The 26,766-nt window shown below is 43.0% G+C and overlaps 1 protein-coding gene across 3 annotated transcripts in view; it reads right to left on the bottom strand.

The window, feature by feature from the left end:
• SRPX (sushi repeat containing protein X-linked) overlaps positions 1-26,766 on the bottom strand; it is a 111,634-nt gene that overhangs the window by 53,160 nt on the left and 31,708 nt on the right. The window contains exons 1-3 of one of the 3 annotated variants that reach the window (XM_019417282.2): positions 8,110-8,161; positions 7,255-7,314; positions 1,705-1,896 (exon numbers count right to left, since the gene is read on the bottom strand). In XM_019417282.2, the coding sequence (XP_019272827.1) occupies positions 1,705-1,896; positions 7,255-7,314; positions 8,110-8,146 (289 nt within the window). In that variant the 5' untranslated portion in view covers positions 8,147-8,161. Of the gene's footprint in view, positions 1-1,704; positions 1,897-7,254; positions 7,315-8,109; positions 8,162-26,766 lie in introns of those variants that run through there. The other 2 variants (XM_019417281.2, XM_019417283.2) reach the window with 2 other exon arrangements.

Below are 26,766 nucleotides of genomic sequence, written 5' to 3'. Positions count from 1 at the left end.
AGCCTGCATCAAATTCTGTATCTCCCTCTCTCTCTGCTCCTCTCCCACTCATGCTCTATCTCTCTCTGTCTCTCAAAAATAAATAAATGTTAAAAAAAATTTAAAAAGAAGATCACAGATAGAGGGGCGCCTGGGTGGCTCAGTGCGTTAAGCATCCAACTTTGGTTCACGAGTTCAAGCCCCATGTCTGGCTCTGTGCTGACGGCTCGGAGCCTGGAGCCTGCTTCAGATTCTGTGTCTCCCTCTCTCTCTCTCTGCCCCTCTCCTGGTGGTGCTCTGTCTCTCTCTGCCTCTCAAAAATAAATAAGCATAATACAATTTTTAAAAGATCATGGCTAGAACCAGAGAAACCATGGGTGGCTGCTTGTTACAAGGAAGGGCACACAGTTTCATATCAGACTGGCTTGGATTGTCATCCCAGCTAAGTCAGTGTTTCAGGTCGGGTTCCTCAGAAGCAGACCCTGAGGCGTGGATTTGTGTGCAAGTGATTTAGTGAGAAAGTTCTCCCAAGGGAGACCAGCGAGGGGCGGAGAAGGTAGAACAGGGGAAGGAAGGAGGCCAGGCAAGATGGGATCTCAGGCAAAGTCAGCCTTGGCCTGCCCCCGCCCAGGGGAGCTCTGGAGCAGAGTGACCCCGGGGTTTGTCCTGTCTCCACACAAGGAAGTTGGGCACCCATAATCCTTTACCAGTCAGTACTGGGCAGCTCCAGGCCTACTGGGGATGCCCTCCCTGTCAGAACAAAGAGAACAGCCCTCTGAAGGAACACAGTCTCCTCTCTTCCTCTGAAGAAGATCTAACATGCAAGTCAGAAGCTGGGGGATGGACACCCAGAATTGGGAAAACAGGACCCAAGGATATCCGGGCGAAGTACCAAAAATGTCCACTATGTATACAGTCACCCTGTCACATGGTCTGCATAGGCAGGGTCATATGGCTGCAGCCCGGAACCTCAGTTTCCCCAACGATAAAGTTAAGGTACTGGCACCCATGTCAATAGCCTCAATGCAAAAACTGGACATATGTCAAACGCCCAGCATACAACAGGTGCTCAATTAATGGTGGCTGTTTTGAATAACAATGGCACCTGAAATGTGCTTCAACAATGCTGTACCTCTGGCAGTTGCCTGAATGTGATGTGACTTCTCTTCCAGCTAAAAGTGAGCCCCTGAAACGCTCTGCCCATCTTCTTTCGGTCCCTTTCCTGGAATGGCATTCTTCAGTAACTTTCCCGGCCGGCCGGCCTCTGTCAGCTCTGCCCTCTGGGTGAACACTTCTTGTCTCCAGGAACACAAGTCCATGACTTCGCACCTGGTACGTTCTGCACGATTTGCACCCCTGCTCTGCTCTCCGATGCTATTCTGTGAGACCCTTGATGGCAGAGCCTGCGTGTGTCTTATATGTTTCGAGATCCCCAACACCTTTTCAGGGTCTAGCACATATTGAAACAAAACCTGTCTGAGGAGCAAACCTCTGTTCTCTCCCCCTTTCTTGAACAGCTGATCACACTGTGGTGTCTGAAAGGTGTTCTCTCCCTTCCACCAAATCTCGCAAACCCACTGGCATCCGCTCACAAGGTCAGTTTTTCTCATTAGAGATCACATAACATTCGGTAAAGAAAAAAAAGCTCTAATCTCATCTCAGAGCAAAAGAACCTTGGTGCTGACGGGCCCCAAAAACCCACCCCACTGGGGCCAAGCTACTCACGCTTGCAGATGACCTTGTCGGACCAGCGCCTGTTTGACTGGCAGATGAGCTGGGAAGAACCATGCAGCTCATAGCCCTTCCGGCAGCGAATGTCGCACCTGGTTCCCAGGGCTGTTTTGTAGTATCCTCCTTGAGGGGCCCTGCAGTACACATCCCCATACTTCACCTTGATGGGGGAGCACCATGGGGTGTCTGCAGGTCGCAGAAACAAAGGAGGGGAGAAATAGGAAATGACATCTTTAGAAAATGTGTCTCCTCATTCTCAAAGTCCCTGGCTGACTGCACTCTATATTTTGGAATCTCTCAAGGAGTCGTTTAAGGTGTCTCTGGGTGGGGAGGTTACGATAACAGGACTAGGTGTCAGACATATCTGTCTATGGATCCGAGTTCCTCCATTACTAACTGTGTGATCTTGGACAAGTTACTGAACCTCTCTGAGTCAATACCTATACCTCTGTCCCAGGGCTCTTCTAAGGATAAAAAAAAAAAATAATGCATATCAAACACCTAGCACAGTGCCTAGCACATAGCAAATATTCAATACATGCTTGTTCTTGTTGGCATTTCCCTTGAGGAGATAACATAATTCTTCTTTTGAAGGCATTTGATATCATTGTAAACCCTAACCCCAACCATCCATACATAGTGGCAAGGAAGTCCATAATTGGTTAGGTTTTTTTTTCCCAAATCTGCATGCATATTCTCTGTAAAAACTCATAATACTATTTTTATTCATGTGAACAAAGCTGCAATTTCCAAGGTTTTACCACAGGAGATAATTTTGGCTTAAAGTCACAGAACAATCGCTTCCCATAGGGAAGCAACTCCCCTTTTCAGACGTCCCCGGTTAGGCCCCATTCAGGTAAGAAAGTGTCACAAATGGTAAAGTTCCCAAATGGCAAAATTCTGGCGTGTTTTGATTTTTGTCTAGTAGTTGCCCAGAGCACAGCTAGGAGAACGCTGACAAATCAGAGCCTCTCCCCTGTGCCTTTGGAAGGTACTCGCTGAAAGCCATAAAATTGTTAGGGCAAGGCTGGCTCATTGGTGGGGAAGTTCCCACAGTGCCCACCTCACAAACTACCAAGAGTGGAGCCTGCCTCGCTCCCAATGCCTCCGAGGGGAGCCCCCTCCCCACAGCTGCCAGGCTCCTCTGCACCTGGGCTGTCCGTGAGTGGGGTGCGTGCGCCATCATGTGGCCAAGGAGGACACCTTGTCTGACTTCCCAAGGAATTTTCTGAGGATGTGTTTCTGACTGCTTCTCAGCCATGAAGACCAAGTCAGGTCCAGGGCGTGTGCACAGGCTGTTTTGGGTTTTTTTTTTTTCTTTTGTGCTTTCAGAACTTCTTTGGCTAATACTTTCATCATATAATGTTTTTGCAGACAGCTGCCACGTGAGTCCTACAGTCAGGACTCAAGCAAGTATTTCCTGGACTTTCTGGGTAAAAGTCATGTCCTGCAGGCTTGGCCTGAGGCTGATTAAGTTCGACCATGCGGACGCACGGACACAGGCTTCCAGGAGCTTACATCAGGCCTACAGACCTTCCTTGAACAAAGTTTCCTCTTAACACACATTGTATGTGTGAACATTTTTTTTCGTTTTTATTTTGTTAAGTTTTTGTTTATTTATTTACTGGGGGGGGGGGGGGCAGGGAAAGGAGAGAGTCCCAAGCAGGCTCCATGCTGTCAGCACAGAGCCCAATGTGGGGCTCAAACTCACGAAACCATGAGATCATGACCTGAGCCGAAACCAAGAGTCAGATGCTCAACCAACTGAGCTACTCAGGTGCCCCATGTGCTAGCATTTTTAACTAAGAATAATCTGGACCCTGAAGTAAAGTACAAAACAGCATACATGTCTCCATTATTGTCTTCTAGGTATGAAAGAATTCTTGAAACAATTTTAAATGCCTCGGTCCTTTCTTCAGTGATGGCTCCAGGAAAGCCAGGAAACCAGGAGATTTCACGATCACAGGTATTGATATTTCATCTGTAATCAAATGATCTTAAGATAAACTCTGGAAAAATCCATAGATGCCTACCACTCAAATAAAACTGAGATTTGGAACCTACTGGCTTCTGTGACTACTAGACGTGAGGTCTGCCTGTCTGTCTGTCTGTCTCCCTCCCTCCTTCCCTCTCTCTGCCTTTCTTTTCCAACTCCAATAGGAAAGATCACCTACAAGGAAATTCCCAAATGCTCTTGCTGTTTTGTCTCAAAGAAGCACTTTACAGTTTGTCAGAGGATTTCCATGGTAACTAAAAAAGATCTTAAAAACGACCTGTTGTTTTACCTCTTTATCATCTTCCCCACTCCTTCTCAACTCCTTCACTGCCTCGTTTCCTTTTAGTTTCCCTGCCTGTCCTGTTCTCCTTCTAGACCGCATTGCTTCTGCGCTCCCCATCTCCGGCCTCCTCCTCTTGCCGACTGGGCCCCTTTCCTGCCTTATTTTCTGCCATCTCACACACCAAACTGTGGAAGCCCGAGAACTGGCCTCCAGGGAGAGAAAGTGAAGCCCGCACTGGGGGTGGGGGAAGGGTGGTGAGGGAGAAGTGAACATGGGGGACACAGAGGGAGAGGAGGAAAACGTACTGAACTAGTCAAGTGTGGGGAGTGTAATACCAGGCAAGGACAGGAGCCCCAGGCATACATTCTAATTCCATCCTCTCCTAGCAATCCTGGACAATTCACTAAACTTTTCAGGGAATCAGATTCCTCAACTCTAAGCCACAGGAGTGGATTAAATTATTTTCAAAGTCCCATCTAGCTTTGAAGCCGTAGGCTTCAAACTCTGCCTTATTCCTTTCCGATCCCCTGCCCATGCCTGCCTCCTTACTCCTTCTTCTGCCTGCTGAGTGGTCTCTCATAACCCTTCCAGCTGAAGGCAAAGCCATTGTGCATTCTGGCTCCCGATCACAACCCCACTGATGTAAAAACGGGAAGAGTGTCCCAATTCTTAACTTGTTTTTCACTCAAATGTTGAATACACACCTTCCAGCTTCTGGACTTCTTTTTCAGGAGGGACACGATTTTTGAGGAAGCTAATGCGAAAGCAGCATACCTTCCCTTTAGCACGCGTGTTACGGTCGTCTTTGCCACAAATGTACCCAGGACAAGTATTTAAGGCTGGCAGGTACAGTAGAGGATGACCGGGGTATACATACATCACAAATTCACATATTTCAATACAATATTTTCAGTGCGATTCCTTTCTGTCCCTCGTTCTGAGTCCTCAAATCCTCCTAGAAGTGCTGGCTGCACATCGAAAGCTGCGCTGTTGTCAACATGTGGGGAAAAAAATCTTGTTTTCATTTATTCGCAGAAGGAATGTCTTTGGGTCATTTTCCAAGAAATCTTCTAAGGAAGATACCGTGACAGTTTCACAGCTCTGCCATAATCATAATTAAAATGCTAGTGACTGACTTGAACTTGAAGTGCACAAAAGCACTAGGAGTTAGAGTGAACTAGCAAGATGTTTAACACAGAGGTTTTAGCGAAACAAAGCCCTTACGCTGCTTCAATTAAGACGGGGTTTATTTAGGGAGAACTCTAAATCAGTTATTCAGGAAAGCTTTTTCAGCACCCCCTTGGCCAAAGCGGTAAGCCTCCCAGTTACCTGGAGTTTCTAGGATAGACAGTGTCTTAGAGCAGATGAGTGAGAAGCCAATCTCTGGACACAGAGCTTCAAACATCTGGATTTCACACGTGAATGCAATGTTGGCTAGCTGAAGGACTCTGGGCAACTCACCTGCCCTCTCTAATCTGTGGTTCCTTCATCTATGAATAAGGAATAACAAGATTATCTCAACATGCCCTCCCCCTTCCCTCCATTCATGTGACCGTGCGATGGCATTCCAAGCAAGAGAATCAAAAGCAACGCTTGCCACATTCTGGGAACACAATAAATGTCGTTTACATTTTCCTTTCTTCCTTCTTCTCCTTTAACTCAAAGCACTTATTGGGTATACACTCTGTGCCGGACACTGTGCAGGGGCCTGGTTAACAATGGTTTGCCTCTAAAGTGTTATGACTTGAAAAAAACAAACAAACAAAAAAAACTGGGGTGCCCGGCCTGGCTCAGTCAGAAGAGCATGTGACTCTTGATCTCGGGGTTGTGAGTTTGAGTCCCAAGTCGGGAGTAGAAATTACTAAAATAAACCTGACAATAAAAACAATTTCCTAAGACATATTTGTTCTTAAACACTCATATTTTAGCCATCTAAATATATTGGCACATATTTTAGCCATCTGGTCTACCTTGCACACTTACAGTGCCATGAGGGGAGGATGAACACTGGGAACGCTGAGCTGAGGGCACTGGGCAACTCTACTGCACAAGGGAAGGATCACATGTGCACATATGTGTTTTAGGAAGATTTTTCAAGAAGGGACTCAAGGAAAAAACATTTTTTTAAACCCTCAGTTAATTAAGAAGTGTTAGGAATTGGAATATCTCCTTACCCCAAACACCTAATTAACAAGTTTGTCCTTTGTTTGATTGGTTAGTTCCTGAGGCAATTAATGTACGAGCTGTGCATAGGAATGAGTCTCTGCATTCACAAATCATAAGAAAACGTGGAATGTGGTGGGAAACACAACTGGACAGACACTGGTCATTATATTAGACTGTTCACTCATGTGAAAAACAACCGAAGGACTGGCCGGTACTACCCTGATTCTCTTACAACTTGGACATATCGCGACAGAGCAGGGCAGTGTCCTCTTGCCAGCCTGTGGGCACATTTCTTGGGCAAAAGTTCCGCAACAGAACTTTATTAACCAATTTTTCTTCACATCATCCCTCCACTGAAAAAGGAAGCAGCTTCAGAGAGAAATCACCTAAATGTACCTTCCCTTTTCCCAGGGCTCCCTAAGCTTCAGAGAAATGACTCACCAGTAGAAATATTTGTGGACATACTTACCTGAGCCTGCTTAGAAGTTTCTTGATTAGGCTTTTTATACCTGGTGGGGGGTGGATTGCTGGAAATGTGTAGAGATGGAGTTCTTTATCATTAGAATAAAGTTTCATCTGGCAACACACTCTACTTATCATTTCGGGAGCCAAGCTGGACTCAGAAAGAGCACAGTGAAATGAGCTTATGAAAATCAAGTTTTCCCATTCCCCATTCATCTCAGTACATTAGCAGCACGGGGTCCAGATTCAACCTTAGGTGGTTTACTCTGGACCATTCTGGCTGTAATGTACGAATCAGGCAGAATTCACGGCTTGATTTTCACTTTCATCAGCTAGAGCTTGGCTTTGCAGAAGTAAGGACAGTAAAGAAATTTACAAGAATAAAATGACCACCGCGGTGCTGAAGGACAGCACTTCAGAGAATTCCAAATGCTTTTTCTTTCTTTCATTTCTCTTCATTTTGTTTTTAAATGGGAGCATATGCTTATTAATTTTTAAATACATTTTTTTTCCCCGACAGGTCATTTGAACTTTAATGCATTGTCTGGTCACTTTATTATAGTCTGCTCTGCAGGGCAAAAAGGAAAGTTTTCCTGGCATCAGCAGGTCCCCATTAGCACAAAAGCAAAGCATTCACCTTTATATCTAGCGTGTGAATACCCGACTTCATCGTCTTCTAGCGGTGAGTCTCCAGATCCTACAATAAAAAAGAACAGAAACTGCAGCAAGGAGAGCCACATGATATGGACGAATATTTTGAAGCACTGCTTTGGCAACAGTCATGCAAGAGGGGCTTATTAGAACGCAGAGCCAAGAGTGAAAGCTTCGGTGGCCATTCACGAAGGGACAGGGGCACCTCTCAGAGTGAACCTGGCTGGGCTGAGATTGCCAGAGCCAATCAAAACGAACCTCCGTCTGCTTTGGAATCACCACAAGCCAACTGGAATTCTGGACTCAGGACAGAAAGTCAACTTCGCTCTGAGAAGACGCCAATGTATATGAATCTCATGCCAGGGGAGACGCAGTAAAATGTGTGTGACTCAGACATGGCCTACGGTTTCTCCGGCAGTCAAAGAAAACCCAGGAGAACCGAGTGTTTGTGGTACCTGAAAATCAGTCCATCTTGTAAAATGAATTTGGGTGGAGGATAAGGAGGCAAATCAAATGTCTAATCTTAATGACAAAAGAAATGCAAAGCTACTTTGATAAATTTGTAGGAAATGAAGGCCGAAGTCAACAATCTGGATGTTTATTTGGAGCCTCTCACCCAGGCATCACTAAAGTAAAGTTTCTTGATGAGTCTTGCTACCCTTGAAAACCACAGCCTTAGAGGGAAAGTCTGTATTCAATTTTAAAATTTAAACTCATTTAGCAGTTGGAACCAAATCATTTTTAGAATATCCAATACCGAATTCCAGTAAGTGGTACAATCTAAATCTTGAAATTGGTATCAGGGCCCAAACTTCAAAACCTTAATCTTAAATTTACATACCTTTCCCTTTAGACTTCCTGGTCTGATCACTGACCATGCAGTTAGCACCATCATGGTCACACATTTACCTAGAGGGACAAGGGCAAGGGCAAGCACACTCTCTATCATGAGGCTTTTCAAATCCCCACACAGGATAAGTGAATGAGTCATGGTCCCTGCTCTACTTATATTCTGGATGAGAGAGAGCATGGAAATTGAAAGTGGGAAGGTGATGAAGGCTGGACCATGTCCATTTGAAAAAAGCCCCTACTCCCCCCACCTAGGGAAGCCCAGTTCTGTGTCTCTCTTTGCTCCAGGTTTCTGGCCACTCAAACAGGTACAAAGTTACGTAAACTATTCCTCACTCAATAGCAAAAAGTGAACGTGAAGACCAGTATTGCCCTTCAGGAAAGCAACCTAGCTACCCGAATCAAAAGCCTACGTTCAAACCCCTTTATCGAGTCATCCCACTTCTGGGAATCTATCCCAAGGAAATAATATTAAATATAGGAAAAAAAATTTGCACACAAAGATTTCTTTGCAACGTCACTTATAATAGCAGAAGACTATAAACAGACCAAATAGTCAATATTATGGTTAAATAAACCACAGCATATTCATTGGATTATACTATAATGGGTCCATTGAAAATAATGTTTATAAAAAGATACAACAGCATGGGAAAAGGTTATAACATTAAGTAAACAATATGCTATGGCAAAGTTATACAAATGGTGTGATTTATACCAATGTAAAACAACCAAATTCAAAATAAACAATGCTTAGAAGACCTTATGCTAATTGGATGTTTTTCTTCTTTCCCGTCTAAATTTTCTACTATAAACATGTATTACTTTCACAATGGAAAATAAACTTTATTATGCATAGAATTCAGAGAAGCTTAGCTTCCAAAATACATTTTGAATATATTAGAAATGTTTAAGAATCTGCTGTCTGTCCCTCTCCTCCCACCCTGCCCCCATTTCTCTCCACATTCAGAGTTGAACTGGATTCCTCAAAGAATTGCTGGATTCTTCAAGCCCATATGGCATAGCTCATATAAAGTGTCAAGAGATCTATTTCATATTAAGAGCACTTCCTTCTTCCCCCAAGTTAGCCTGGCCTCCATATCATCTACCTGGGCAGTAAGAGGCTGTGGACTTATATTCCTGGTTCAAAGCAAAGAAGGCAACTGTCACAGGTTGGGTTCTCTGGGAAGTGGCTTGTGAGATGGCGTATAGCGCACAGGAGGTCTATTAGGGATCAACCCCTGTGAAGGGACTAAGAAGGAAACAGGTTTGGACAGAGGGACAAGTCGAGCTTTGATGTCAGCCCAAGGACACCCTCTCAGGTTGGGTATAAATGGCTGAGCCTTTATATTCCTGCCTCCATCAGCCATAGGATATGGCCCACGTTGGAGGGACATGACCACGGGCAAAGCACTCCCAACAGCTGAGGCAGTCTCTGAAGGGGTTGAAAGCTTATGGCTGACCAAGGCCAGCATTGCCTCCAGCTGAGACCACTGGCCCTTCCTTGAAGGAAAATCTGGTCAGGGCAATCCATGACCACCACAACACTTGCTCATTGACAGATAACTTGAGATATGTAAATGCATGGTGGGGGAGGACACTCCATAGAGAAGGGAAGAGGCTGAGACCTACTGGGGAGGCAGGTGACCCTGGGGTGCACAGTCCCATTTTGCCAGTAGATCAGCATTTTAAGACACATTTGCCACATATTGTTTATTAGAGGGAAAATTAAACATGTGACAATAGGGGAATGAGCAACCACGTTATCCTCTATCAACAAGCTATTATATACCCACTAATCAAGTTTGCAATAGGGAAATGTGTATGAGATACAGCCAAGGAAAAAAGCAAATACTGCAAACTATATACAGAATGAAGCATAAAACTGAATATACACACACATATACATATAATACTGACCATGTAGGTCAAATTTGGAATATGATAAGGTAGGAGGACTAATCAGTGGGGGGAAAGGTCAATAAATATGCTAAGATTAAATGGATATGCATATGAACAAAAAAATGAGTCCCATCTTGCACCACACCAAAAAAACATTTCCAGAGAGGTTATAGGCCTAAATTTGAAAGCCAAAAATGGGAGAAAAAAATGCTGAATATCTGCATGATGATGAGGTAAGGAAAGACTATTAAAACTTACAAACAATAACCTATAAAGGAAAATACTGCTACACTTCACCACACTAAAATGTAAAAATTCTGGGGATGTCTGGGTGGCTCAGTCGGTTAAGTGTACGACTTCGGCTTAGGTCATTATCTCATGGGTTTGAGCCCCACGCCGGGTTCTGTGCTGACAGTTCAGAGCCTGGAGCCTGCTTCAGATTCTGTATCTCCCTCTCTCTCTGCCTTTCCCCTGCTTGTGTGCTCGCTCTCTCTCTCTCTCTCTCTCTCTCAAAACTAAATAAGCTTAAAAAATAAAATAAAATAAAATAAAATAAAATAAAATAAAATAAAATAAAATAATAAAATAAAATTAAGTTAAATTAAATTAAATTAAATTAAATGTAAAAATTCGGGGGGCGCCTGGATGGCTCAGTCGGTTAAGTGTCCGACTTCGACTCAGGTCATGATCTCACGGTCTGTGAGTTCGAGCCCCGCATCGGGCTCTGTGCTGACAGCTCAGAGCCTGGAGCCTGCTTCAGATTCTGTATCTCCCTCTCTCTCCACCTTTCCCCTGCTTGTGTGCTCGCTCTCTCTCTCTCTCTCTCTCTCTCTCAAAACTAAATAAGCTTAAAAAATAAAATAAAATAAAATAAAATAAAATAAAATAAAATAATAAAATAAAATAAAATAAAGTTAAATTAAATTAAATTAAATTAAATTAAATGTAAAAATTCGGGGGGCGCCTGGATGGCTCAGTCGGTTAAGTGTCCGACTTCGACTCAGGTCATGATCTCACGGTCTGTGAGTTCGAGCCCCGCATCGGGCTCTGTGCTGACAGCTCAGAGCCTGGAGCCTGCTTCAGATTCTGTATCTCCCTCTCTCTCCACCTTTCCCCTGCTTGTGTGCTCGCTCTCTCTCTCTCTCTCTCTCTCTCAAAACTAAATAAGCTTAAAAAATAAAATAAAATAAAATAAAATAATAAAATAAAATAAAATAAAGTTAAATTAAATTAAATTAAATTAAATTAAATGTAAAAATTCGGGGGGCGCCTGGATGGCTCAGTCGGTTAAGTGTCCGACTTCGACTCAGGTCATGATCTCACGGTCTGTGAGTTCGAGCCCCGCATCGGGCTCTGTGCTGACAGCTCAGAGCCTGGAGCCTGTTTCAGATTCTGTGTCTCCCTCTCTCTCTGCCCCTCCCCTGTTCATGCTCTGTCTCTCTCTGTCTCAAAAATAAATAAACGTTAAAAAAAAATAATAAAATAAAATAAAATAAAATAAAATAAAATAAAATGTAAAAATTCGGTGTAATAAGAGACACGTGAACAAAGTTTAAAGACAAGTCCCAGACTGGGAGAAAATATTTGCAATGCATATAATACAGAATTACTATCCAGGATATATGAAGAAAACAGTCCAATGGAAAGAAATGACAAATATGAACAAGTACTCCTGAATTTAAAGCAAATGGGACAAAATGTTACTAGGAAAGACTCCTGAACCTCACTAGTGATCAGGACAATATATATCAAGATACCAATTCACGCCATCAGATTGGCACAAATTTAACTGGCAAGAATGTGTTGATACGGGAAGTCTCAAGTTCTTTTTTTTTTAATATTTATTTTTGAGAGAGAGACAGAGAGACAGAGTGTGAGTGGAGGAGGGGCAGAGAGAGAGGAAGACATAGAATCTGAAGCAGGCTCCAGGCCCTGAGCTGTCTGCACAGAGCCTGACACGGGGTTCGAACCCATCAACCTACCGAGCCACCCAGGCACACTGGGAACTCTCAAGTTCCGCTGGTGGAGTACAACTGGTACTACTAGGGTGAAGAGAAGCTTTGCGCTGCGTTTGAAACTAACCCTTCATATCAGCCATTCCACGTCTAGACATATGCCTCAGGAAAAAGAAAAGAGAAAATCTTGATAATGAGCTGAAAGGAGACAGAGATGGTTCACATGACCACGCTGAACACAGCGCTCTCCCTGGCAGGGGTAAAGCAACCATTTTCTTTTCTTCATTTGTTTCTTTGGATGGCCGGCTCAAACCCAAAGTCAACCATTCTCACTACTGCTTTTACTTAAATTAGAGACTGCAAGGCAGACATTTCAGTTTATCTCAATTCAGAATCCTGGCAGAGGTTACCTTTATTAGCATCTTGATTAGCAGCTCACTTACATTGGTCCATCCCCCTCCGCCTAGATCCCAACCCACCATTATCTGTCTCCCTAGCACTGACAGGCGGCAAACAGCAAATGGCTTTTGCATACTGCAATAACAAGTACGCCAGGGAAAAGGGAGCCCCGCAAAAGCAAGAAGGATCTGTGTTTGCCAAAGACTGCTGACTGTCAGCCTGTCAGCCATTCTCCTCTTCTTGCTAAAAGACCCCCAGGTTGTGTTCAGCAGCAGTGTGCCCGTCCCCAGGAGATGAACTATAATGGCTGTAAGTCAGGAATTCCCCTTTGCCAACGACTGTTCCAAGGGTAGGCAAGAAACCCAGTATTGGCCAATGGCAAGTAAAAAGAAGTCTGATTTGGGGGGATGGGGCATATGGGAAAGATTTTCTCCTTGATAAAAGAGAGAACCGCACAAGTAGAAAATTCTTTTGCCCTCTTTTCTCTCCTCCTGTTTTGGAAGCTATTGTGTAAGGATGACTGCCTAAAGCTATGGCAGCCATTTTGCAACCATGAGGTAAGATGTGGCGACTCCTAAAGATTTTCAGCTGAGGATGGTAGAGTGGAAGGATAACAAGAATCTGGGGTCTGTAATGACCTTATTGGGCTACTAAACCAACTTAGACATCTTCCCTCCATACTTCCTGTTAGGTCAGTAATAAATGTCCTTTCAATTTAAGGTTCTATGAGTAGCATTGTTTAGTACTCGCAGCTGAGTGCATCCAAACTGAAGGGAAAATTTACTGCCTATTACTGATAGGGGATAAAAGAAGTGGAAAGAAAATAAATGGATATTAGCCATCCCTCTCCAAAAGTGTCCAGTTTATATTCAGCCTAAATGCATACATCAATTTCTATAAAAAATAATGACCAGTCTACAAAATGAACATACTGAACAATACGATAGGACGGACCAAAGATGAACATGTTGTTCAGCGGCTTTTACTTCTAGAGTTTAATAAGCAGTAAAAGAGATTCATACATATTGGGGATGTTTCATAGGGTTACAATGAAAAGAAAGGAAGGAAGAAACAGACAGAGGGTGGGGAGGAGAGAAGGAGGCTCCCTAACACATTCTTCGTTATTTCGGAAAGTCTATTCCTTTAGAATTCTGGTTAACTGAGGTTTTATTATGACAACCATTAATCAGTCCTCATATGGTTCAGATTACCACTCTTTGGAAAGAATGCTTCAGTGCTTCTTCCACACAAATACAAATTCTACATTGGCTCAGAAATCAGAAACTCGGTGCCATGAAGGATTCTGTCCCTCAGCCATACCTGGAGCCAATTCCATTTATAATTCTGCTCTCCTTGCAGAAACTTCATCTAATTCAACAGATTTCCAAAGAAATAGCCACTTTTCTCCCCCACAGTTCAAATAAGGGTCTTCCTGGTCTACTGAATCCCATGCTATCATTCTGAATGTCCCATGTATTACTGAGGCACCAAATCACCCTTAAGACATATCCGTTATGTGTATTAGAGTTACAACAGGACTTTGGATTTTATTTATTTTTATTTATTTATTTTGAGAGAGCATGCTCGTACTCTTGTGTGAGTAGGGGAGGGACAGAAAGAGAGGGAGAGAGAGAAACCCAAGCAGGCCCCGCACTGTCAGCTCAGAGCCCCACGTGGGGCTCAATCTCATGAACCCATGAGATCACAACCTGAGCCGAAATCAGGAGTCGGACAATGAACTGAGCCACCCAGAGGTTCCAGGGATTTAGATTTTAGAAGGCTAGTAGAATGTTCCTTCTACCACCCTAAAAGTTTTCTCATGGTTGTGGGGGGGAGCATTTGAGACTAATGAAAATGTAGCCAATTTGCTAAAACTATATACTTCTCTATTGATTGTGATACACGATCCAAATTGACAGATTTGCTGGTTCTATGTTATATTTTTAATTTTTAGTTCAAAGGGTTGGGTTTATGTTTCAGTTACTTTGAAGACAGCTCTGCATTCTTAATGTCTGTAGGAAATTTTTGTTTTTCCCCATCATCATTATTCTAAATATACTCTTACTATTATCAGAAGTCATCATATTAAATAGCAAACTGCATCATCAATTTTATACTGAAAGTCAGTAGCAAAATCAAATTCACTTTACAGTAGAGATCCTTAATCCAAGTCCCTGGCCTTCTAGAGAATCAATGGAAGGGTTTTGTGGGGGGTACTCCATGAACCCTCTGTAATCAGACATGCCTTTTGGTACATGAATACACACATTCCTGGGGGAAAAGTTGCTAACTTTCAGCTTTTAGTAAGGGTCCATGATCTAAAAGATATGAAGAACCACAGTTTTATGGCATTCTTTACTATAAAGCATATCAGAATGTTTACTGAAGCATGCAGTATCTCCTTTAGTATGGGAGAAGAGAGATAAATACATTTAAACCAGAGATAAATGCTTATCTTTATTAGATCGTATTGTTTTTCCCCTAGATTTTGATGTTGAAGGAAACCTTCTGCAATGATGGGAACGTTTTATATCTCTGCTGTCTGATAGGGTAGCCACTAGCCATATGTGATCATTAACCACTTGAAATATATGGCTAGTACAACTGGGGAACAGAGTGCTTTTAAATTCAAATAGCCACATGTGGCTGGGAGTGACCACATTAGGCAGCATAGGTCTCGACTTAATATTCTATGGAGGAGCGCCTGGTTGGCTCAGTTGGAAGAGCACGCAACTCCTGATCTTGGGGTCTTGAGTTCGAGCCCCACATTGGGTGTAGAGGTTACTTAAAATAAGTAAAGAAATAAACTTAAAAAATACTCTGTGGAGACAGATTATATCTCTAAAGAGCTCAGCTGTGAGAACCATGTCTAATATGCCTTGTATACCTAGTATATGACTCAGAATTGGTAGAGAAAAATCCCCTTAAGTTTCTGATGACACATAAATCATGTGTTCTTATGCTTATGTGTCTGGAATGGTTTTATCCTACTCGGTACGGCTTCGGTACATAAATTTGAAATGTGACAATGCTGGAGAGATCTGGATGTTTAGACAAAGGTATTTTGTACCATTGGAAGCCAGAGGGTATTTATTTGTGGGAGCCAGACGATTTAGTGCTACCAAATGATTTGCCAAAGGGGCTACAATGCAGCCGCAATAAAGTGAAAAGGACATTTGGATGGCTTATGAACAAAGACCAAACCCAGGGCATTGCCAGGAAAACAGAGGCTAAAGACGAAGCCAAAGATATGACTGTCAAATCCTTTGTTAAATCAAGGTGGTGCCTCAGTTATCTTCAATCATACAATAGGTCCCTGAAAGAGAATGAGGATGTGTCTCATAGATCCTTTCAACCAAACAGCAGAAGAGAGTTTATATCTATAGAATCTGTGGCTATGGTTTTGTCTAATGAAGTGAATTCCAAGAAGATTCACAGAAGACCCACAATGTTCTTAATGAATTCTATATGCAGAAATATCCCCAGCATGACGGAGAAGACAGAAACATTACAGAATGAGGAAAGGTCTTTGAACTCCCAGAACTGTCCTGTCAGGAAGCAGGCTCACAGAACTGCTTGGCTGTCAACAGGTGTGATCTTTCATAAAAATAAAATAAAATAAAATAAAATAGTGCTCAGAGATTGGAATCAAGAGGGCAGAGAATCATAAGGAATTCTTTTCAGGGGCGCCTGAGTGGCTCAGTTGGTTGAGTGTCTGACTCTTGATTTTGGCTCAGGTCATGATCCCAGGGTTGTGGGATTGAGCCCCGTATCAGGCTCCATGCTGAGTGTAGAGCCTGCTTGGGATTTTCTCTCTCTCCCGCTCTGTCTCTCCCCACTGCTTACATTCTCTCTGTAAAAATAAAAAAATATGGGCACCTTGGTAGCTCAATAGGTTAAGTGTCCGACTTCAGCTCAGGTCATGATTTCACAGTTCGTGAGTTCAAGCCCGGCGTAAGACTCTGTGCTGACAGCCCGGAGCCTGGAGCCTGGAGCCTGCTTTGGATTCTGTGTCTCCCTCTCTCTCTGCACTTCCCCTGCTCATGCTCTCTCTCTCTCTCAAAAGATAAACATTAAAAAAAATAATAAACAATAAATAAATTTTAAAAATAATAATAAAAAAATAAAAAGCATTATTTTCAGACTGTGACACACGACCAATAAACTATCAAAATTGAGGCAGCTAGATTTCTGAGTTTCTAGAGAGCAGTGACTACTTTATGCCCCCAATTTAACCTCATTTTTACATAAATTTTTTAATGTTTTTATTTATTTTTGAGAGAGAGAGACAGAGAGACAGAGCACAAGCTGGGGAGGGGCAGAGAGAGGGAGACACAGAATCTGAAACAAGCACAGAGCCCGACATGGGGCCTGAACTCGTGAACCATGAGATCATGACCTGGGCCAAAGTCAGACGTTTAACCAACTGAGCCACCCAGGCACCCCTAACCTCATTTTTAAAAGGAATGTCTATAGCAGTTATATTATGCCTACCCCACCATTGTAGGCTGGGTGCATGGGAAGCAGATAACTTATCTCTTTAGTTTTACAGGTCTCCAGATAAAGAAAAACTATATTTAAGGAGTAACAGCTAAGGAAGTATAGATGAGGGGGCTCATACCTACCCAGACCTGATGTGGATGATGAGACTGTGGATTCTGAGTTGATGGTAGAATGAGATGAGACTTTAGGGACCTCGGGAGGGGGTGAATGGATTCTGCATGGGGGAATGACATGAGTCTTTGGGTGCCAGAAGGTACAGACTGAGGTATGCGTCCCCTAAGACGGCTGAGTGGGGGAGGGAGTGCAACCTGGCAGAATATATGGTTTTGAGCATCTTATGCTGCTAGATTTTACCTGAGACCATATCCCTGCTCGGCACTTTTTTGCTCCCCTCCCTCACTTGTAGATTTTCCCTGAGAGCAGTCCCTCCACAAGCCACAGACTCAGCTTCCGGGGGACCAAGTTAAGACAGCCATTGAATCTCCCTAAAAGTCAAATACCCCAACTGGCCATGTGTCATAGGGTTGCTGTAAAGGTCAAATGGCATATGTATAGGTTTTTAAAGTACTATATTAAAATACAATAATTGGTACAGTGCTTGGTTTTTTTTTATAAACTTCTTATTTGATGGTTTATAATCCCATTTTCTATTGAATTCAATGTGTATTATATTTTAGGCTTCTATTACCTTGAGCTATTATGCATGTAAATGAGCTTCTGGTAAAAATATTAAAATATGACAAACTTAATCTGGCCTAATATGTTTTTCGAGAATTTTCAAAGCATTAAGTACAGTCAGGAACCTCAGTGCTACCGAAGTTTACTGTGGATGTTTTCAAACTCCTCCAACTAAACTATCTTGTATAGTGTGTGTGTGTGTGTGTGTGTGTGTGTGTGTATACACACATACTTTTTTCTCAATAACCACCAGGAAAAGCCACATATTCAATCCTCTAGTAAAATAAACTATGTCAAATTTAGTCTATGGATTCAGATGATCAGATGATAAGATTTGCCTTAGAAAAAAAGTGATTCTCGGGCTCAAAATATTACCGTAGCTTATCCTTTGAGGCAGAAAAACCCCTGTTGCCCACTGTGTGCCTTCACAATCTAAGATCTTTACAAACAGGGAACCTACAGAAAGTGATTTTATTGCTGTGGAATATTACTACTGCATCTCATATTTTTGTGGCTCCTGGTAGCACATAGGAGTGTTCAAATATTTGGAGGCCCTGAGGAAGGGTAGACAGAGGGTAGAGTGGTAACCCTTCTCTCCTCCGTGGGTAAATTTACAAAGGTTGCTTAATATATGGGAGGCCACTGAAGAAGCACAAGAGTGAGTCCATTCCAGGAGCTGTGAATATTTATGTTTTTTAAGTTTATTTATCTTGAGAGACAGAAGGAGAGAGAGAGAGAAAGCGTACGTGCACGTGAGTGAGGGAGGGACAGAAAAACAGGGAGAGAGAATCCCAAGCAGTCTCCACGCTCGCGCGGAGCCAGACACAGGGCTCGATCTCATGGGAGAGCATGACGTGAGCCAAAATCAAGAGTCACACACTCAATCGACTGAGCCACCCGGCACCCCCAGGAGCTGTGTATAAATGTGTGTGTTTATTTAATTTTTAAAAAAGAATTTTTTTAATGTTTATTTATTTTTGAGAGGGAGAGAGAGACAGAGTGTGAGCAGGGGAGGGGCAGAGAGAGAGGGAGACACAGAATCCGAAGCAGGCTCCAGGCTCTGGGCTGTCAGCACAGACACCGATACAGGGCTCGAACCCATGAACCGCGAGATCATGACCTGAACCAAAGGCGGACGCTCAATCAACTGAGCCGCCCAGGAGCCCCTAAATGTGTGTGTGTAAAGGAGTGGAGCAGATTAGACACTTTAATTTGACAAGAGCTTCAACTTCAAGATGCAGGCCCAGAAAAAGTATGCAGAGGGCCAGAAACTATAAATGAGCCACTCTTCTTTGGAAGCCTCACTCATCCAAATCAGTAGCAGGCTAACCGAAGATAGCCCAAACCTAAGTGAAGGGGTGGGAGTGGGAGGGCGAGTACACCAAGAAGATGCCTGTTCCAAGTGGAACAAGTGGATCCAGAACAATCAATCTAAACCCTTCCCGAATCATGAGGAATAGAATGAAAGAAATGTTTATCACCAGTGTTTTTCTTGGGGGAGAACGTTTACCAAAATGTTCAGATAGGACAAGTACAGTGTATCTCAAGACATTCACTTCACACTCTCTCTCTTCCCAAGCCCCTGACATGTACCAGCAATCAACTAGAGTAGCGCGTTTTAAACTTTTAACCCAATGTAATGGGTCATAAGGTACTTCTGTAGTGAAAGAGAATTGAAAATGGCAGGGTTTGCAAGCGTCCATCGATAGATGAATGCATTGCTAAAGAAGATAGATATAGATATAGATATAGATATAGATATAGATATAGATATAGATATAGATATAGATATAGATATAGATATAGATATATATAGATAGATGGATAGATATAGATATAGATATACACACACACATATATATATCTCCACACATAGACACATTATGTATTACATTATGTATGTAATTATATACTACAGAGTAATATTCCCCTCTGCCATGAAAAAGGATGAGGTCTTGCCATTTTCAGCAACATAGATGGACCTAGTGATTATGCCAAGTGAAACCAGTCAGAGAAAGACAAACGCTACAGGGTCTCACTTACATGTGCCATCGAAAAACTAAACCATGAATAAACAAACAAAAATGAGAAACAGACCCCTAAGTATGGAGAACAAACTGGTGACTGCCAGAAGAGAGGGAGGAGGGGGATGGGGAAAATGGGTGCAGAGGAGTGGGAGAGGCAGGCTTCTGGTTATGGAATGAATAAGTCAGGGGAATAAAAACATAGCCAAGGGAATACAGTCAATGGTGTTGTAATAACACTGTATGGTGACAGATGGTAACTACCCTTGTGGTGAGCAGAGCGTAATGTGTATACTTGTCCAATCCCGGTGTCGCAGACCCGAGACTAATGGACCCATTGTGTGCCAACCATACTTCAATTAAAAAAAAAAGAAAAGAAAATAGCACAGTCTGCTACCTGTATTAAATATAAATGCCGCTTTGTGCAACTTTGTTTCAATTACATGGGTGTGTGTGATAAGGTGTCCCCAGTTTGCACTGGAAACTTCAATTTTGTGTCTGTTGTCCCAGCATTATCAACAGCGCTCCTTTTGACACTCGAAAGCCTCCTAATTGGACAGTAAATGATATAGTCACTCTAATAATAGGCCACAGTAGAATATATATGTCTTCTTATGGGTCTCAGTCAAAATAATTGGAAAAACAGTGATTCTGAATATGGTATTTAAAAAACCCATAGGTAATGGCTTTGTCGTGTTAATTCTTTGTTTCTTCCCTCAAAATGAAGACATCTACCTAAGAAAGGCCCCCAGGAGCTGTGACAGAAGCCTTTGCTTCCCCCTGATTTGTTCAGGACATGGATGTTCAAGCCCATGGAAAGTCAAGCAGGTACTGAGTTTCTTCAACTGCCCATGGCCACCCTGGCTGGTAGGATGCAATTGAAAGCCCTGGGATTGGGGCACCGGGGTGGCTCAGTCAGTTAAGCGTCCGACTTCGGCTCAGGTCAGATTTCACAGTTCGTGAGTTTGAGCCCCGCGACAGGCTCTGTGCTGACAGCTCAGAGCCTGGAACCTGCTTCAAATTCTGTGTCTCCCTCACTCTCTGTCCCTCTCCTGCTCACACCCTATCTCTGTCTCTCAAAAATAAATAAGCATTAAAAATAAATAAATACATAAATAAATAAAAGGAAGAACCCCGTGATTAAGTTCCAGCCCCTCTACTAACTGTATGGTCCCAACTGGGGAAGAAGCCACTTGCCTTTCCTGAACCTCAATTTGCTCATCTGCAAAAGAGAGTGACCATAGAGGACAGTATATATTTTCAAATTATGTTCTCTCACAACAGTCCCACCTTCAACCTGTCGTTGAGATCACTGTGGTCAAGCAAATCAACCTGCCCTCCTCCTCCCCCTCTGACTAGTAAGAAACAATTAGCAGAGGGAATCACTACCCTTCAGCAGGTTCTCTCATTTTCATTGCCTCTTCAAGTCCTCAGTGCAACCCCATGAGGTAGTTATGAGCCAGGCACTAGAATGTAAAGCTGGGAGGGCAGCAACTCTTTGCCACCTTGTTCATGACTGTAAGCTGCGCTCCGAGAATGAAGTGAATATCAATGATAAGAGAAAGAAGGCTTGGACTTCTCTGACCGTAAATCAGATTTTACAACTTTACAACCACTCGTTTCTGTCTTCATGCCTTCCTGGCACAACCAACCTGAAAAGTCCTTCCCCTCCTTCTTAGTCCCTTTCCTGTTTTAAGAGCCATTTCAAAGCCTGGTTCCTCTCGTTTGTCTTCTCTAACCTTTACTTTAAATGCGATTCACATGGCTAGGCTCTCTTCACATTTTTGGAATTAGGACTGATCTTCTATTGCTTTGGATTTTCGGAAGTCATTTTAGATGTGTGTGTCCCAGGCCACCCATATGGTTCCAGTCTGCCTTCCCAGCTAAACATCAGACTCCTCAAGGAATATGGTGGGGTTTCATTTCCTCTTCCTGCCCCAGTGAAACTAACAAAGTACCCCCACACCACTGGTCTGTTCGAGCTCTCCCATCAGTGTCAAAATGAGACACCCATCTCCCTTAGTGAAGGCTGCACTTACAGAAACAGATAACTGTATTTAAGATTCAAAGAAGCTGCCCAAATAAAGTGGCAACTGGTACATCATTCCTGGCACTGAACCAGTGGTATAATTTACAAAATTCTGGCACATTGTGGCAAAACTGAGAATAACAGGATTCAAGCAAGCTACTAAGAAAAGAAAATGAAATTGCAGCAGCGTGTACCAGGAAGGGTAGGCAGGAAGCCTTTCATTGCACAGCTGTACAATGATATTTTAATAAAGATTAAATGGTAGAGAGACGGAGGGAGAGAGAAGAGCCTGCGAGGAAAGACACTTCGAGTCAACAGCCCTCACGTGAACATTGTGAAAATGTCTACAAGTGCCAGGCTGCAGCCTGCTCAGCTAAAACCTGACGCGTTGTCCTTCTGCAACATTCTCTGGTTCCCTGGCAGAAGACGGAGCGCGAGCACCCAAGGATGAAAACCTGGCCTTCCCTTGAAGCCCTCACGCATGATTTATTTAGCCAACTCCACCCATGATAGGAGGTAGAACGCTCTCTTTGGGGGTAGCTCCTCTCTTTGATTTTGCAAGCACCCATTTCCCATATAGTGCCCTTGAACTGACAGTCACACGCTGGCTGCTGTCAGTTATCATTATCTTCACTGGCAGACTCAAGCTCTGGGGGAAAAAAAGAAGGTGGAGCTGAGCGGATGGCAATTCTGGTTTTCAAAATGATAATCTGCAGGCCTCGCACAACACTTGTTGGGAGAGGCTAAGACACAGGACACAATGCCTGGCGCTATCCCTAGGGTCTAGGTGTGAGGGACATCTACTGTGTTCTTCTACATGAAACAAGACCCTTCTTTTTGGAGAACTACATCGTTCCCCATGCCACCTGGGCAACTCTAGTGGCGATGGCTTTATCCCATCCCCTGACCACAGGGGCAATCACATGAATGAAGCTGGGACGATCAGAACCTCCAGAGGACTCTTCTCTGGTGGTAAAGTAAGGAAGATGTGAGCCCTGTAGTTGCCAATGACAAAGGTTAAGTCTCAAAGAAAATGCTAATCTCCAAGAGAATGGAATCACCAGAGAAAAGCAGAGAAAAAACAGAGAAAGAGGGAGAGAAAGAGAGATGCACAGAATTTGAGTCCCTGGCTCCAGTATTCCTTGGGCCCAACAGCATATTCCTGCCTTTACATAAAACAATACCATCTCCCTTTGGCCAAAGCTAGTTCAAGATGGGTTTCTATTACTCACCATCAAGACTTCTGACTTCAACAGGAGGCCATCAATTCACATCTGAGCAAAATGAGTGCCCACAACATATGGCAGGACATCGGGTTTGGAATAACAAGTCGGTCTCGGCATATCACCTCCAATCCCTTATTTGAAAACAATACCGCAGCTCGGTTTTAAAACACATTAGTGTGTTAAACAAATTCACTGGGACCAGCTTTATTTTCAACAAAATACATTAGATCAGAATAGGTAAAAAAAAAAAAAAAAAAAGGCTCCCTTTCTCATTGTAGAAACCCCACGATCCTCACAGGAAAACTTCAGGTAGCAGAACAGGGAGTGGGGGGCAGTATATTGCATCAATGGGCTTCTGGTGTCATCATCCAACAAATACCACATGTAGCCTCCTGCCCAAAATGAGGCACAGGATGGCTTGTAACCCTGCCGGATTTCGGGCACTGGTGAGAGTGGAGCCCAAGTGCCTCTCACCTACACACGTCAGTGTCCCAAAAGTACAATTTTAAGTCAGCTGCTTACAACCTGAACTTGGGTTTCCCTTGGAAACCATATTATAAATGGTGATCAGATCCCCTGAAGAGTCCACAGGAGCCATTTTAAGTCATAATGTTCCTGGGGGGTGACTCAGTCCTCACTAAAAGGAGAGGGCATTCTCCTCTCTCTAGCTCCTGCAACAACATCCCACATCTGCTGCTCCCCGCCCCAGCCCCAGGACACAGCATTCAAGCTCAGCCTATTCCCAGTACAATCATGCTGCTAGTTGGCGGTCTTGATCTGCTGACCTAGAGTCTAACAAAGAGACTAATACCCATATGGATGTTTATATGTGCGTCCTGGTTTCTCTTACTGAGAATCCTCCGGTCCAAGAATTCAAAGCTCAGAAATTCCAGATGCAAACACAAAATCCCATTTTTATGTCTTGGCTGCTGTAAAGGATGCTGCAACTTGTCAATACAGGAGCCTGTTGGCATGCTGGCTCCTTCCCAGCCCCTTGCTAGAGACAGGCCTGCAGTGACGAGCTCCCTTTGTCCTTCCTCCGGCAACTCACGTCACCAGTAAGCCCCAGGGTCAAGGCAAGACTGCAAGCAGAGAGGGTACTGGTGGAGCTGGTCAAGTCCCCATTTGCGGGGCTGAGGCCAGTTCTCAGAAGCCAGGGGCCAGTGAGGAAGGAAGTACGCACCCTGAAGGGAACTTTGCCAAAGTCACATCTTTCTGCACAACTTTCCAGCACCCTGATGAGCAGATGCAAGTCCAGGGTAAGAAGGAAACAGCGAAATAAAAGGTAAATGCGATGAAGTAGCAGTGATTCCTCCAACCCTTCATCCTGCACAAGCAGCTCTGTGCAGCACCACTTTATTCGGCCTATTGGCCAACGTAGACACCCGTGAGTCCTAACACAGGTGCTCACAGCTTGTAAGGAAGAAGAAGAACCTACCATTTAGTGAACAGACACTACCCTAGGCACCGCCCTGGGTGATTTACATCAAGTATTTATTTAATCAGTGTATTCATATGAAGCCTTCATAAAGAGAAGGAAGAATGTAAGCACACTACTTTGCACCCCTTACAAAAGTTGGCAGTAAATTGTTTGGGGTGGTATTGGTCTTTGAAAGTTTTTTCTAGATGTATGGTAGTCATGTCACACTCAAATCCAATACAGCGAAATCAAATCAGGTATGGAATCTTTTTCATCAGTAAGGATGCACTGGGGAAGCAACACATGGGCATTTTTAGAGCATGAATGCAGATGTGTCCTAGAAACTACCACTCTTCAATGAAACGCTGAGCAAGGAATTGCAAATGAAAACTAAAAGCGGGCAGTACATGGGAAGCATCCCAGCAATTTAGCAAAGGCACCCCTTTGTTTTAGTGTAAAATGCTGAACAAGTGATGGGGTAGCCATCTCCACATAGAATTTTATAGTATGTGAACTTGAGGTACAAGTGTCCTTCAACCCATCAAACTACTAGATTGTGCTGGTCTAATCCCATAAAATACATTTTAGAATTTTTTAATATTTATGTATTTTTGAGAGAGAAATAGAGAAAGAGAGGGCAAGCACAAGTTCAGGAAAGTCAGAGAGAGGGGGAGACACAGAATCCAAAGCAGGCCCCAGGCTCTGAGCTGTTAGCCCAGATCCTGATGCAGGGCTCAAACCCACAAACCATGAGATCATGACCTAAGCTGAAATCAGATGCTTAACTGACTGAGCCACCCAGGTGCCCCCCATACAATACATTTAAAAGTAACTATAGGTTGGAAAGGGAACCGGTTGCAAAGTCAAGCAGTTAGGACTCTATTTCAAGCAACATGTGAACCATTGTAGCCTGACTGGGATCATACAAAAATCAAGTAAAAATTTTCAATTTTTGAAAAATTTTTTGAAATCTACTTCGAGTTTGCAAGAAAGAAGGAATACTTAGAGGCCAAAACCTTTGCAAAAGCAGGAACCTGGTCAGATAAGCACAGGTTGGGTTTCACCTTTCATTCTGAGGACAACTATTGAAATTGAACTTTGACTTCCATGGACTGGACTCACTGAAGACTGAAAGTTTCAGAGGAGACCTCTCTCCTCCCCTCATCACCCACACAGAGCTGATATGCCAAACGTCTACACACTCAGCATAAAGAGTAAGCTAGAAATAAATCCAGTCCATGTACCAGGCCTACAAAGAAAAGTTGTCTTACACCCTAGCACTGAATGGAAGATGAAAAAACCCTCCCAGGAGAACTGATGACTACACTATTACTGCTATTGTATTATTACTAGAATCTCATTAATAATAATTAAAGCCACAGTGATACCATTTCACACCCAACCAGTTTGGGAAAAATTTTTAAATCTAACGAGATCACAATGATGTTGACAATGATGGTGAGCGCAAGAAACACACATCGGTTGTAGGACTTTAAATTGGTACAAATTGGTACAATACAGTGCCTTTAGTAAACAACTGGGTATTGCTGAACAAACTCAAAATTATGCATGTAGTGTGACCCAGCAATTCCACACCTAGGTATTCATTCTAGAAAATTCCTGCACATTGTTCCAGGGAAATGCACAAGAATCTTCCTCACAGCACTGTTTGTGATAACAGAACACTAGCAAGAACCCAAATACCCATCAAGAGCACCATGAATAAAGGAGGGCATATTTATGCAATGGGATTCTATAGAGTAATGTGAATGAGCTGACGAAAACTACATGCAATAATATAAACAAATTTGAAGAATCTAATGTTGAGAAAAGCAAGGTGAGGAAGAATACATTCAGTACGAGACCATTCACACAAAAGTCAAAAACACATGCAAACATAAATAATACATTGTTAGAGATATAAACATATTTGGTAACACTATGAAGAAAGCCAGAGGAATGGTTAACCTGAAGGTTGGATATTGGTTACCTCTGAGGTGATAGAAGGGATAGAATCCAGGAGGCACGTAGCAAGGACTCTGAGATAACGCTTATGTTCTTTTTTGATAATGTTTGTTTGATTAAACTAGCTGGTAAGTACACAGCTATTTGTTGTTGCTGTTGTTGTTTATGACTTTACCCATATTATATATTCTTTTGTTCTACTCAATGTTTAATTAAACCTTTTTTTTTTTTAACCAGAGCAATTACAACGTCTTTGATGCAAAAAGTTTGTTAGGTTGGTTTTTCATTTGTTTGCAATTACAAGAACTTGTTTATCCTAGAAGTTCTTAAGAATGACCATTTGAGCCTCCAGTAAAAGGCATGCTTTGCCAATGAAATTAGAGAGTCTTAGATCTGGAAACACTCTCAGAAGATAATCTGATGCAGACACCAGCTTCAAGGACACACTGTCCCAGCCAAGTCTCAAGCAACTCCCAACATTTTACCTCTAGGATGGTCCACGGTCCTTCCTTAAAGCCTACCGAAAATTTTTCTTGCTTTAATACGTA

This window comes from Panthera pardus, unplaced genomic scaffold (genome assembly GCF_024362965.1).
Source record: "Panthera pardus isolate Hobbes unplaced genomic scaffold, ASM2436296v1 HiC_scaffold_27, whole genome shotgun sequence".
Taxonomy (NCBI): domain Eukaryota; kingdom Metazoa; phylum Chordata; class Mammalia; order Carnivora; family Felidae; genus Panthera; species Panthera pardus.
The sequence above is the reverse complement of the archived record's forward strand: the minus strand, read 5'-3'. Positions and strand labels throughout refer to the sequence as shown.